A 14630-nucleotide genomic window follows, 5' to 3' on the forward strand; every position below is an offset into this window, starting at 1 on the left:
TATCCAGATTGTGATTTTTAGTTCTGAAATCGATTTTATGAAAAATTTTATTTATTAATCGATATCGCCATGATTATTTCCCATCCAAGCATTTATTAGGATGTTGTAGTAATGTTGTGTTGTTAGAGAACGTAAAACAAAATCTTGTGAGTGACGTTGAAATGAAGACATAACGGCAGGGGCAACCATTTGAAGTTGACATGTATTTGGATTTGCCTACTTTTCTTCTCTCTCTCTCTCTCTCCGAAAAGCCAACTTGGCGGGGTGCTTTAATGTCGGTTGATTATCAAATATGCTTTAATGAGATACTGGATAGGGATATATATATATATAACGTCAATAAATCTGTGAACCATAAAGCGTGTGTTGTTATTCTTTTTTTTTATGTAAGACTAGAGTGGGTGCCCGGGTGTTTGTTGGTGTGTGTGTATGTGTAGGGGGAAAAAAAGTTTTGGTAGGTAGGTAGACTCGAACCCGAAGCCTTGAGGCGAATAGCCTGATAACTTACCGCGACGCTACGATGGCAGCGGAATTAAGAATAGTTGAAATTAAGCGATTAAAAAGTTAAGTGACAAGTGCATAAATTAAATGAGATCAAACATCACACCATAGGAGAATGAATGAAATTAAGCACTTAACTTTGGCTGCAAGCTAGTTTCTGTGTATTTGTTTGTTTCCCAAAGATGTTTGGGAAAACCAGCTCCCCATAAAAAGGGGAGTGTCCAAACGAATAGTAATTATCTGATATGATGGGTTTTGGCCACATTGATCAAAGCTGATTATTTTGTGGACGTTCCAGGCATGAGTGGCAGGGAGGTTCATTTTGCTACGGATTCAGTTTCGCTTACACATGGAAAAGCCAAACAAACACACGAAGAGTAAAAAATAGCATGAAAATAGCATGTAAAAGTCGCTCCAAAAAAAATTAGACACAATCTTGTTTCGTAAATCGTAGATGTTATAATCTAGCAAGTATATAAAAAGTTCTAAGAAACAGTGATCCCCCCCCGAGCCCCCCCCCCCCCCCCGAAAAGGACATACAAAAAATGTGCATACAGTAACACACATTTTGCCTTTTATATATATAGATAGATTTTCAAATCAAATTCGTTGGCAATAAATAACAAAGTGCAGCATGCAATGTAGAAGAACAGTTAGAAGATGTGGACATCTATTGACCATTTAAATGTTTTGTCTGATGCGACCTGACGACCTGACATTATCTGTAGGCAGGAATGGATTACCCAACAAGTGAAAAAAAAAAAAAAAATGATAAACTTTATTATATACAAGTCTATAGGGAGAGTTAGGCCCTGAAATGGTGTGTATTCTCTCCTGATTACCCAACATTATCTGGAGTGGGGAATGAAATATCCCACAAGTTAAAACATCTGATAAACTTGTGACACATGAATGACAGTGGAAGAAATGAGGTTACTCACAATTGATTTGACGTAGATATTTTATTTACAAGGAATGGGGAATTTCGATCAGAATTGTTAATTGTATTGGAATCTGGAATTTAGAACAGAATCATGGCTGCAAAGTAAGCTGTTTTTTCCAAACTACAATATCTTCTGTTTGAGTTTCTGCTGCTGTCCCGGTAGCAAATATTGTTCTGGATATAATAGATATCGTCATTACCTCTGGTAAGCGGTTCCACAAAGCACAACCGCAAACAGAGAATGCTGCCTTTTTTTTTTTTTTAATGATACAATTTTGTTGCAGATTCATGCATATAAGTTTTTATAAAGTAACTTGAAGTTTTGAACAAACTCTGATTTAACATGTGTGCATAGGTTGTGTTTACAAGCTAACGCAGAAGAAAAAAAAAACACAACTATGGAATTATTGTACTTAATTATCCATGCTTTATAATATGAATCAGCATCATCAGCAGCAGCCGTGCTGTTTTTTTGTAGTGCCATGGTAATCTTGGGAAGACAAGTAAAGACGGTAGTTTCCTATTGCTTTCTGCCTTGATTCAGGGATGTATCTCCCCCTGTGAGTTAAACACACCCCCAGATACAAACCTGGAAATTTCTACTACTCAGCGTCGTACAATAAGCGTCTAGCCTTCCCAAATGGTAACCCATCTGATATTAGCCACGTTCATTGTTGCTTAACTTTGATGATCTGGCAAGAACCGGTGTGTCAACGTGATTATGCTGCAGAATAGATTGCCCAAATAACATCATTTTTTGTTTACTAGTGAAACACCACTTATCAGGGCCAAAAGCCACTTGAGGATAAGTGCTAGTATGATAAATAGATTGTCAGGTGAATGATAAAGCATATTATGAGAGGATACGTAATTAAGTGTTGAATGTACACAATTTGATTACCTATATGGTTTATGGAAAATATTTGTTGACATTCAATTTTAAGACTACAATGTTGTAGTCTGCAAGGAAGCAGTCCAATCTTAGTATGTTCGGCAGAGGGAAAGTTATTCGAAAGAAGTTTTCTTCATGGAAACTCTGCATGATATTTTGCACACAGGAAGAAATGAAAAGACGAACACACCACAAAAATTTTGTTATTGGCATTTTTTTAGGGAAATTAACATTTTCGAAACGCTGTTGTTTTTTTTTGTTTTTTTTTTAAATATAAATAAATATAAATAAAGAAAAAAAAATAAATGCAGCATTTCAAAGTTGTTTATATCGCTAAAAAAATGCCAATAACAAAATCTTAACTTTTATAAACGATAAAAAACAAAACAAAAAAATTTGGTAATCGATGGTGGTACATCGGTTAAATATCAGAATGTGAATACTGATGTCATGAGTTCAATCCTAACCTGTGCTGATGAAGCCTAAATGTCAGAAACATGCGTGTCCATAGGTATAGTTTTATGCACATAAAAAATATTTAATAATATATATATATATATATATATATATATTAATATTGAGAAGATAAATCGGAATCAGAAAAATCGGAAGATTTGGTAGCATCGGTATCGGAAAAATTGATGTCCATTTTCCGATGCCAAAATGATTCTTTTGTCTTTTTTTATTTGACTTTGTTTAAAGCAAAATCTTCCATTGCTGGTAATAATAATAATAAAATAATAAATATTTATTGATTTTAAAATGGCAGTAAAGCTAAAATCGATAGATCATCCTCCACAAGTGTATTTTGACGTTTAGGAAAATATCTGCATATTTAATGTGTTTTTACGAAAATCGAGGGGAATAATAATCTTATAGTTAAGTAATTACAGATTTATAAAGAATTGGAATCGGTAATTGTATTGGAATCAGGAAACATCACTATATATATATATATATATATATATATATATATATATATATATATATATATAGTCATCCACATACAGTACTGTTTCGCTGTTTCACAGCTCATCAGTGCGGCTAGACAGGCAACTACCTCAAGCCAGGATTAAAACCCGACCGTTTGTACGGCAGTCAAGGCTCCTAACCATTACGCTATTGGCGGCTGCTTGAACGAGTAGTGAGTTTAACGATGTTTTGATATCGTCCGAAATACCTCCGCTCGATTTGTTTACACAAAGAGCGTTGCTTATATGCTAATGGTAATTTGTGTTTCACTTCTCAATATGCTCAACTCAAGGTGAGGAGCACTATAGTCATCCACATACAGTACTGTTTCGCTGTTTCACAGCTCATCAGTGCGGCTAGACAGGCAACTACCTCAAGCCAGGATTGATATATATATAAAACCATCAAGAAACAAACATCCATTCATTCAACTGTAGTATAATAATAGATGAAAGAGCAATTAACAAGGGGATAAAAAAAGCAAACAGATGAATAACTGTAACCAAACGCAAGAAAATTTACTTTTCTACTTACCTGTATGATTTTTACGTGCATGTACAGAGTGTAAAGTTTATTATGCATTTGGTATTGTCACTTTTATCTCAGCAAGCCAGCGTGCTTTGCAAGATGGATGACAATTTTGCCAAGACTTAAAGAATAGTAAAATTAAAAAAAAAAAAAAAAAAAAAGATTTTAAAAGCGGACGGGGTGGAACCATAAGCTTAAGTTCGATGGTGGTTGTCAATAAGATTAGGGTAAGCCTTATTTCATCATATTTTCACATTTGCGGGCAAGTTCCTGCAAATTTATTGTCCATCTTGAAACGTATGCTGGTTTGGCTAATAAATAAAGTGGCACAATATAGATATGGAGAAAGGTAAAATTTATTGCATTTGGTAACAGTTATTTGTTGTCTATTTGTATTTTTCCCCCAACCCTTTTTTCTTGTCATTGTACTGCACAATCGATTTAATAACATTACCATTTTATTCTTTATGTATAGTTTAATTGCAACATATATTTTCAACATTTACTTTATATATATATATATATATATATATATATATATATATATATACACTTGTTTATTGTTATATAAACATGGTCACATCCTGCTGCTACAAATAGCCACTTGTTTCAATCAAACAGATATCTGTTGTTTGATTGAAACAAGTGGCTATTTGTAGCAGCAGGATGTGACCATGTTTATATAACAATAAACAAGTATTATCAGCTCTTTTTATTGAGCACTATCTAACAACCTCGTTGAATTCATTAGTCCATTACTTTTGAATAAAAAAACCCGAGTATATATATATATATATATATATATATATATATATATATATATATATATACGCTTGCACGTAAATACTGCCATTTTTTTAATTTTAGTGTTTAGTATTTTGTAGTGTTGCACTTACATTTTGGGTTCAAAGTTGTGTTTTATTTTTTTGTTTTGTATAATTTTTGTTTTTCTACGCACGTATGTTAACTCTGCATTTGAATGAAACGCTGTTGTTATCATCATCATCGTCATCATCATCATCATTGTCATCATTTTTATTTCTTCTTCATCTGCTGTTTCGCATTTATTTTCTTTACGCCGTCATTTTCTCTTGATTTTCACTCTTTAAAACTTGTATTGAAATAGAATTTATAAATGTGTTGAAAAAAAAAAAAATAAATAAATAAGAAGGTATTAATTTTCAAAGCGATGCAGAAGAATAAGCAAACATTGTCAGATGAGAAATTATTTTATTTTCTAAAAAAATAAAGAAATCAAAAATTATTTCATAATAGCATTTAATGGTAAAATCCCTTCAAAGCGTATTGAGGTTATATGAGAAAATAAAGCTGTGTACGCATTACAGATGTTTCTTTTCTGTTTCTTATGTTCTTATACATTAATACATTGGGAGTCATTTCGAGTTAAAAGTTTGTTTACTGCACCCATCTGAACTAGAGAAAATCAGGATTAAAATGTGTCTCGTGTAAATAACTAACGATGAATATGTAATATGGCTGACAATCAAGCGATCAAAAAGTCCGATCGAGCGTACCAGAAAACGAAATAGACCAAATTGACAACTCCGAAATTCTACAAGAAACAATTTAAACAAATATTTCATATTTATGTAGAATAAACGCACAAAAAAAAAAAAAAAAAAAGAAAACATGAAAAATCATTTAAAGAATTAATTTTTCTTTTTTAAATATTTTTAATCATTTTATTTAAATGTTTTTTAGGTACCTCCAACGCGCACCACAGTTTTAACCCCCTCCCCCTATATGTAACACGATTTAACTGTAATTTAATTTAATATTATCATCCTAATTTTTTACCATTTACGAGAAGAAGCTTCAAATAAACTGCTAATATATATTTTTAATTTTAAAGCTTAGAAAAATAATGAAAATGCGAGACAAAAATCGTGTTTAGAATATCGACGCTTTAAAACAACGTTCCTATGTAGTCACGTTTTTTTAGCCGTTCACACACCCATGTTTTAAAAATCTAGTAAAAATAAAATAATAGTCATATTTCCTGAAATTTTCGATATTTATTCATTATTAAATAAACTTACATATTAAAAGTAGGTTTTGTTAAATATATTAGAGGAAATATATTTTTTTAGGTGTTCTACCCCCCCCCTATATTTCATGGTTTGAAAACTAAACAAAGTAAATATGGGTTGATAAAAGTTTCAACATTTTTTAAAGCCGAAAAGATCAAATAATTAAAAAATAGTAATTTTCTTATATAAAATCCTGTTATTTATTTCACTTACCTCAAAGTTGTAAATAAAATTGGACATAAATTCAATATTATGTTTAAAAAAAAAACACTTTTTCTTGATAATTTTTCCTCGTTAATATAAATATTCGAATTGCAACAACAACAACAACAACAACAACAACAACAAAAAACAATTATAAAAGATAATTATTTTTAAAAAGCTTTAAATGATATTAAATTCAAATATTACGTGATATGAAGTTAAAATGCATTTTTTTAATAACAGGTTTCCAATAATAAAAAAAGATATTTATATAAAATAATATAAGACTATTGAGATCATAAAAATTGTAAATCTAGAATCAACCTTAAAAAAATTCGTTTTGATTTTATCATTTAAATTGATAGAGGGTGGTTTATATGTTTGGCGCTTTTTTTTTCAAAAATGTACGGAGGCTTGTAAGGAACATTATCTTTAAATACATGTGTCAACAGAAGACCTTAAAATTAATTTTATTTTATTAACTCTGTGTAGCTCGTTAAAAAAAATGTATTTGTTTTACAAAAGCTTTTATATTATTTTTTATCCATAGCAAAAAAAAAAGTTAGTCCATTAACAATTATAACACGAACGCTTATCCATAGAAATTAACACAAACACATGAAATGATGACGTCACTATTAATATTTGTAATACTGACGTTTTGTACATCGCCGTGGAGGTACCTAATGATTTAAAAAAAAAAAAATTATTTTTCATTTTAAATTAAAAATACATTTTCCTTAAAAATTTAATTCAAGTTTATTTTTCTTATTTAGTTGTTTTAATTTTTTTTACATCTCACATCCGTAAAAAAATAAGATTGTTAAAATTATTTATTTAAAAAATATTAACCATTTAAAAGTTTTTCATTTTAAATTTCCGAGTTGTCAATTTGGTCTCATTTCGTTTTCCGTTACGCCAGATCCGACATTTTGATCTACTGAACGTCGACCTTATTTCATATTCTTCATTAGCTATTTACACGAGACACGCATTTTAATAATGATTTTCTCGAAGTCAGATAGGTACAGTAAATAAACTTCTAACTCGAAATGACCCCTAATGTATAAGAACATAAGAAACAGAAAAGAAACATTTGTAATTCGTACACAGCTTTATTTTCTCATGTAAACTCAAACTCAATACGTTTTGAAGGGATTTTACCCATTTAATTAATTTTTTTATGCAAAAAATAATTCAGTATGATTTGAATTTATCTGATACTATTTGCTGGCGACTTCGAGCCGCCAGTTTTTCTACATCACCATGTTTAACGACTCCTTAAAAATAAATGGTACTTGTACAGTTTAGTAAAGACATTAAAAAAATGAAAATATCGAAAAAAGTTTAAATTGTATGTATGCGTTATAGAACGAAGTTCTCCAGAAAAAAAATTTCACTTAATTTCAATCAAGTAGTTTTTTTTTTTTTTTTTTTTTTTTTTTTTTTTACAGCGGAAAAAAAAAAATGTTTTTATGAGAGCGCGTTAAAGGCGGCCATTTTGGATTTATAAAAAAAATTTGCTTGAATTTTAGAAATAACAAAGGGAGATAACTCCAGTTAAAGCGCTGACAACCCTTCCCATCTTTACCGAACAAAATCGAACATTTTGCTCGGTATCATAACAAATTGTTTTTCCGCTGTAAAAAAAAAAAAAAAAATACATGATGAAATCAAGTGAATTTTTTTTTCAGAGAACTTCGTTCCATAACGGATACATACAATTTAAACCTTTTTTTTTTGTTGTTTTTTTTCCCCCTGATATTTTCATTTTTTTAATGTCTTGACTAAACTGTACAAGTACCAAATAAATAAATAAAACTACAAGGGAGATAAACCCAGGCACTTAACATGGGATTATCTCCCCTGTAACATAATACGAAGAGAATTATTTCCCTTTGCTCCTTGTTCGATTTGTTTGTTATATATATTAAAAATCTGATCTTATAGTCTTGTTTTTTTTTTTTTCAGTATATAGTATTTACAATCAACTTGCTATTACTTTTTCTTTTCAATAAAACATTAAATATAACAATAGTAAAGTGTTTTTCTCTAAATTTTATGTTTACAAAAATAAAATAAATAAATAAATGGGGTTTGTACTACTCAGTAGTACTACTACTGTACACATAGATTCGAAAAAGTTGTCAGAAAACAAATATATAACAAATAAATGTTATCAAAGGCAAGATAAGTTATTTTTCTACCTAACTGGACAAGTTTTTAGTGTTTTTATTTAATGTAAAATGTTTATTCGTCTCGAAAAACATACAGTGTTTATGGATGTATTGGAAGATTTAAAATGGCGCCAAACTCTCTGTTGAACACGGTAAGTTTGAGAAAATGAATGAAAAATAAAAACCTATAAAAATATTGTTAGAAACTCGCTCAATATGTTACAGTGACATAGGCTGACATATAATCGATGGGTTTCTAACATTATTTTGTATAGTTTCTTATTTTTAACTCATTTTCCCAAACTTATCATGTTCAAGAGAGAGTCGGGCGCCATTTTAAATTTTCCAATACATCAGTAAACACTGTATTTCTTTCGAATAAACATGTTACATTAAATAAAAACACTAAAAAAAGTATCCAGTTAAGTAGAAAAGTAACTTATCTTGCCTTTGATAACATTTATTTGTTATATATTTGTTTTTTTTACAACATTTTTGAATCTATGTGTATAGTAATACAAACCCAATAATGATAACAATAAATATAGATAAAAAAAAATGCAGGTGCAACTTTACTATAATAGCGAAATTTGAAATATTTTGTATTGAATTTCAAGGTCAACCAATGGTTTCTACTTAATTGTTATGTTACAGTAATGAATATATCCAAAAATTACGAAAAACGATAAGATAGAAAGAAAAAAATTATTAAAGAAAACATTTTTTGATGAAAAATGTTTGGCTAAAGAAAGAAAAAAAAAAAAAAAAAAAAAAAAAAAAAAAAAAAAACACCCGAGAATACCAAAGAAGGGTAATTAGCATGTAACTATTGCCATTTAAAAAAAAAAAAAAAAAAAAAAAAATGTACATTAACAATCATAATTATGAATTACTTCCCTTGTTTTTATGTCACATGTTCCCAAAGAAATATGTCAAGGGCATTTTTTTAGGATAAAGATCGAAAACATGTTTTTTTTTTTTTTTTTTTTTTTTTAATAATGTGGTAATATTTAAATACTTCGGACATGCCAATTAAGTAAATTTCATTTCTTTTAGTTAAAACTGGCACAAAAAGTCAGTAGATACAATTGTTTTTTTGTTTTTCTTAAATCAATTTCTTCGTTTTCTGAATTCTGCTATTATTGATAGTTGCACTAAAATAAAATATCTTCGTATTAATTTTCCTGGCCGGTGTTCAGATTTGATGCCGATAAAGACAAGTCAACTTTTACATGATAGATCCGTAAAAGTTTGTGCGAGAATCTTGTATTTTTCATGTGTTTGACTTATAATTGATATTATTAATCTCATCTTGGTGGTTATATTCACAATGTTAGATATTTTCATATCGAACTAGGGAACTGATATGCTATTTTGAATTGAACCCTTTATCTAATCCATTATCAGCCTCCACAAGATTGTCACTCAGAACTGATTGTCAACCAATGCCTTTAACTATTAATGATGGGACGATTCCAATATTTTCCCCGATTCTGACACAATTACCGATTCTGTACTAAATTCCAGATTTCTGTACAATAACCGATTCCGGTTCTTTATAAATCTCTAAATATTTAAGTATAGAGTTGTTATTTTTCCATGATTGCCGTAGAAACACGTGTTAAAATGTGCATATATTTTTGCAAACGTAAAAACACACTCAGAAAGGGTGATTTAAAGATTTTAGTTTTAATGGCAGTTTAAAAATCAATGAATATTTATTATTTTCTCCCCATTAGTACCAACAGTGGAAAATTTTGTTTTAAACAAAATCAAATAAAAAAAAAGATAATTAAAGGAGTCGTTTTTGGCATCAGACAATAGGCACACATTTTTCTGATACCGATTCCAATACCCTAAAAAGTTCTGATTGATCATCCCCACACTACCATATATCCATATGGACATATGACCTAATATCTTCTAGAGCAGTGGTTCTCAACCCTTTTTTTTACTCATGGACCCCCTTTCCCTTCTTTTTATCTTGGTTGGCTCCTTCATAACTATTGGTCATAAGACAATCTTCTATTTTTCACTCATATAAATTTTGAGATTTTAATAATCAAAGAAATATTATATAATTAAGCTTTATTTTTAAATGAAAACTAATTTAATGCAAATAAAGTATTCTACAACAACTATAATAATTATGATAATAATGATAATAATAATAATAATAATAATTATAATAATCTAAATTAGAGTGATGATAATTATTTACCAATACATGTATATGTTATATATATATATATATATATATATATATATATATATATACACAGCTGGTAATACAATTACGGTAGTTCATAATATCTAACTACATATATTGCTATTAATTTTTATAAAATTTTCGACAAATAAAACACATATTTAGAAACAGAATATAGTTAAAATAACTTGAATGATTGAAGAAAAAAAAAACAAAAAAAAAAAGCTATACAAAATTCCAGTAGAAATTAAAGTTTTAATAATAAAAACTATTCTCAGTTGGTTTTCTTCATGGACCACCAAAATATCGTTGTGGACCCCCATTTTGTTACGTTTTGCCTGTGGCTCTCCAGAAATATTCCATGGACCCCTAGGGTCCATGTGGACCCCGGTTGAGAACCCCTGTTCTAGAGGATGAATGTTCTATTCTTACCGCAGGCAATATTTTAGTTCTCTCCCTTTGTATTACGATAAAAAGAGTTCTGATCCTTATTGAGTGCTTAAGAGTTATCTCCCTTGCTTCTTATTGCTGATTATTGACTGGAAAACAAAGATGGGGGGGGGGTGATAAACGACCATGTGTTTGTGACTGGAGTTATGTGACGAGTAAATCAACAAAAATAATTCAGAATAACATAAATTAACACTGCTATTCAATCAGGGCTGACAGAAAGAGAATAATTTACTCCCATAATTTAAATAACATGTTTAGTTTGTCTGACATAAAGATTTCGAAATTTGACTCCCAAGTTCACCTAAAGGAAACCAGAGTTCGCATTGGTCGAAATGTAGTTGTTATGAATGAGGGTGTTGGCATATCATAAATTATTAATGTCGTTTTTAAAAAAATAATTTAATTTTTTTTTTTTTTATTCAATTTTCACCCCAAACAAGGCACAGTGCCACTTTGAAGTACGGGGGGGGGGGGGCTACTATCAGGGACATAAGTTGCAGGGGTATTATGAAGGGAGATGAGCAGCAAGATGTCTGTTCACATTACACTTGAACTTCTGCATGTCAGTACAGTTGGAGAAGCAGGAACCCGGGAAAGAGTTCCAAAGTCTAACAGTTCTGGGGAAGAAACTATTAGAGTAGAAGGCTTTTTTTACACCTCTGGATCTCTACTGTGTAGGGGTGGGATTTGGCTGCTTGTCGGGTTTGTCAGGGTATTTACATCGGTGTACAAGTGCTTGTAGTTTGTTAGAGCATTCACCATTAAAGTACTTGTAGAACAGGCAGAGGGATGCAACATTTCGTCGATGGGACAGAGACTGAAGCCTAGATGGCAGTTCAGGACTTATCAGGTTGACGACTCTTTTTTGAACCCTGTCCAAAAGTGAGAGACAAGTAGCAGATTCACCAGCTCAAATGTGACAACAGTCCTCCATACATGAGCGAATAGTAGCCTTATAGAAGTACAGCATACTTTTAGGCATAAGTAGATCTCTAGCACGGTAGAGAGAGCCCACCTTCTTTGCAGCAACCTTGGCAATGATCTTGCAAAGACTATGCCCTAAAGATTAATATGTGTATGCATGTATGAAGCACATGAATGACAAAAAGTAGTTGAGGAAATTAGAATACTCCCAGTTGACTTGACGTAGACATCTTATTTACAAATAGGCACCACATAGAATGATACAAATTACATCTATCAATCTTAGCGCACTATTACTTGAGCTTGTGTGTCGCAAATATCACAGACAAAATAATATATTTCCACTTTCATTTATGCAGGTTCAAAGACATTCCCTTAATGGCGTCTGTCAGCATCTGTCTTGTGCCATTCTCACATCTCCACACAGGAACTCGCATAGCAAAGTTTTTTTTTTTTTTTATTTTACACAGGCATCACCACATTATCAAGGCCAAGAGGCCACTCGAGGATAAGGGTTAAAGAGTGTAAAGTAGAAATTGGAAAATATAGTAATCATTAGTAATGGAAATTCGGTAAATTTGTTAACTTATATGGAACGGCTCATCAAAAACTTATTTACGCTAGACTTGAAGACAACCATATTGTAGTCAGCTGGAAAGCAGGAAAACAGAAGACAATTCCACAGGCGTGCAGTTCTAAGAAAGAAGTTTTTTTCATGGGATCTACGTTTAGGTTTAGGCACAGATAAAGAGTGGGGAGAATTATTGATAGTGTTTTCAGCTAGGCGAGGGGGGACCATAGACTGAAGCTCAGTCGAACACTTTCCATGAAAATAACGATACATCAGAGACAAACTCGCAACATGTCTTCTGTGAGAAAGAGGTTGCAGGGAAGAGAAAAGGACATCTCTTACGAGGCTACAAAGTTTATTTTGAACTCTATCAAGGCAGAACAAGTCCTTTCTAGTAGCTCCTGCCCAGATGTGGAAAAGGAGAAAGTAACTCCGCCTGAAACAAAAAAGAAATTTGCTCCCTTTGATAGTATTTTACCATCCTAACAGTAAATAGTGTCGGTATGATTAATCGGGAATCGAAAATATCAGAACTTTTAGTGATATCAGAATTAAAAAAAATATATATGCCTATTTTTCAATGTTGTAAATAATTCTTTTTTTATTATTTATTCATCCATTGCTGGTGCTAAAACATTTATTGCCTTTAAACTACCATTAAAACTAAACTATATATGCATTTTATTGTTCAACAACTGTATTTTTACATTTGTGAAAAAATGTGTGCACGGTACATTTTGTTTTATTCTAACCCGAAAAATAAACAATAAAAAATATAACCAAAAGTATAAAAATTTTTTTAAAGACTCTAAATCTAGAATTTAAAACAAAATCATTAATTGTAGCAGAATCAGGAATTTACATCAGAAGTTTTAATTCTCTTGGAATCTGGAATTTTGAGCAGAGTTTGTAATTGTATTGGAATTTATAATATTTTTTCTTTATTCTACGGATTTTCACCTCAAACTGGGCACATTACCACTTGGATGTAAGGGGTTACTATTTAAGACCTAAGCTACAGAGACATTATGTAGGGAGTTGAGTAGCGAGATATATGTTCACATTACATTTGAACTTCTGCATGTCAGTACAGTCAGTGAGGCAGGGACTTAGGAGGGAATTACAAAGTTTAGCAGTTCGAAGGCAGAAACTATTAGAGTTGAGGGTTTGCTGACATCTAGTGATCTCTTCAGTGTAGGGGTGAGACTTTGCTGCTTGTCGGGTTAGTGGGATGCAATATTTCAGTGATGGGACAGGGATTGGAGTTTGGCTGCTAGTGTGAGAGCTAATAAGTTGGTGCCGCTATTTTGGACCCTGTCCAAGAGTGAGAGCTTGGTGGCAGATGCACTCGACCAGATGTGGCAACAATTCACCATGCGTAGGTGAATAGTTGCTTTGTAAAAATAATAGGATACTCTCAGAACTGGTAATTGTATTGGAATCGAGAATTTAGATCAGAATCGGTAATTGTATTGGAAGCATGAAAAATATTGTAATCGTGCCATCACTAGTATTGAATATAGCAATCCAGATGAGAGTAGTCATCTTAATAATCAAAATAAAACAAATTATTAAAATGCAGTAAAAAAAAATATAATGATTTTCTATTTTCTGGATTCAAAAATTACTAGTTTCGCTACATTTTTGACCATCAGTCTTTGCATTTGAGGAAACATATTCTTTGTAATTAATATTCTAACTTTCTCTTTCAGCGATGAAAACGGTGTCGGTAAGCCAGGAGCGCTGGTCAATGGTGATAAGACCAGCGGGATAAGCGATTCTGATAGTCTTGGAGACTATGGTGATATGGATCCAGGCAAATTCAATGAAGATGGATCATTCATCGGACAATACGGTCCTGCAGATAAGAAAGACGTATCTGAGACTGCCCCTCCATCAGTCATGTCTTCATTTGTTTAGGAGTAGAGTACAACTATGAATATAACTAGCTGTGACTACTTACAACCCCAAGGAGAGGGTAGGAAGTGAGAAAAAAAAAAACAAAAAAACAAAAAACTCACAATTACAGAGGACAGGAAGACATTCCTAAAATCAAAAAAGAATACGAGAAAATCAAAAAAAAAAAAAAAAAAAAAAAAGAAGAAGAAAAATTTTTTGGGGGAGGTAGAGGTAGGTCATACCTCCACCTAACATGATTTTATTTTATTTTTATTTTATTTTATTTTAAATTAAAAATAAAAAAAA

At 31.2% G+C, this 14630-nt stretch overlaps 1 protein-coding gene across 6 annotated transcripts in view; it reads left to right on the forward strand.

The window, feature by feature from the left end:
* LOC145252785 (neuroglian-like) overlaps positions 1-14630 on the forward strand; it is a 362878-nt gene extending 348248 nt beyond the window's left edge. For 4 of the 6 annotated variants that reach the window (XM_080112729.1, XM_080112732.1, XM_080112728.1 and 1 more), the window contains one exon: positions 14138-14628. In XM_080112729.1, coding sequence (XP_079968855.1) covers positions 14138-14345 — 208 coding nt within the window. In that variant the 3' untranslated portion in view covers positions 14346-14628. Of the gene's footprint in view, positions 1-14137 lie in introns of all 6 variants that reach the window. The other 2 variants (XM_080112730.1, XM_080112733.1) reach the window with 2 other exon arrangements.

Source organism: Euprymna scolopes, chromosome 29 (genome assembly GCF_053919585.1).
Source record: "Euprymna scolopes isolate OS-2025 chromosome 29, ASM5391958v1, whole genome shotgun sequence".
NCBI classification, from domain to species: domain Eukaryota; kingdom Metazoa; phylum Mollusca; class Cephalopoda; order Sepiida; family Sepiolidae; genus Euprymna; species Euprymna scolopes.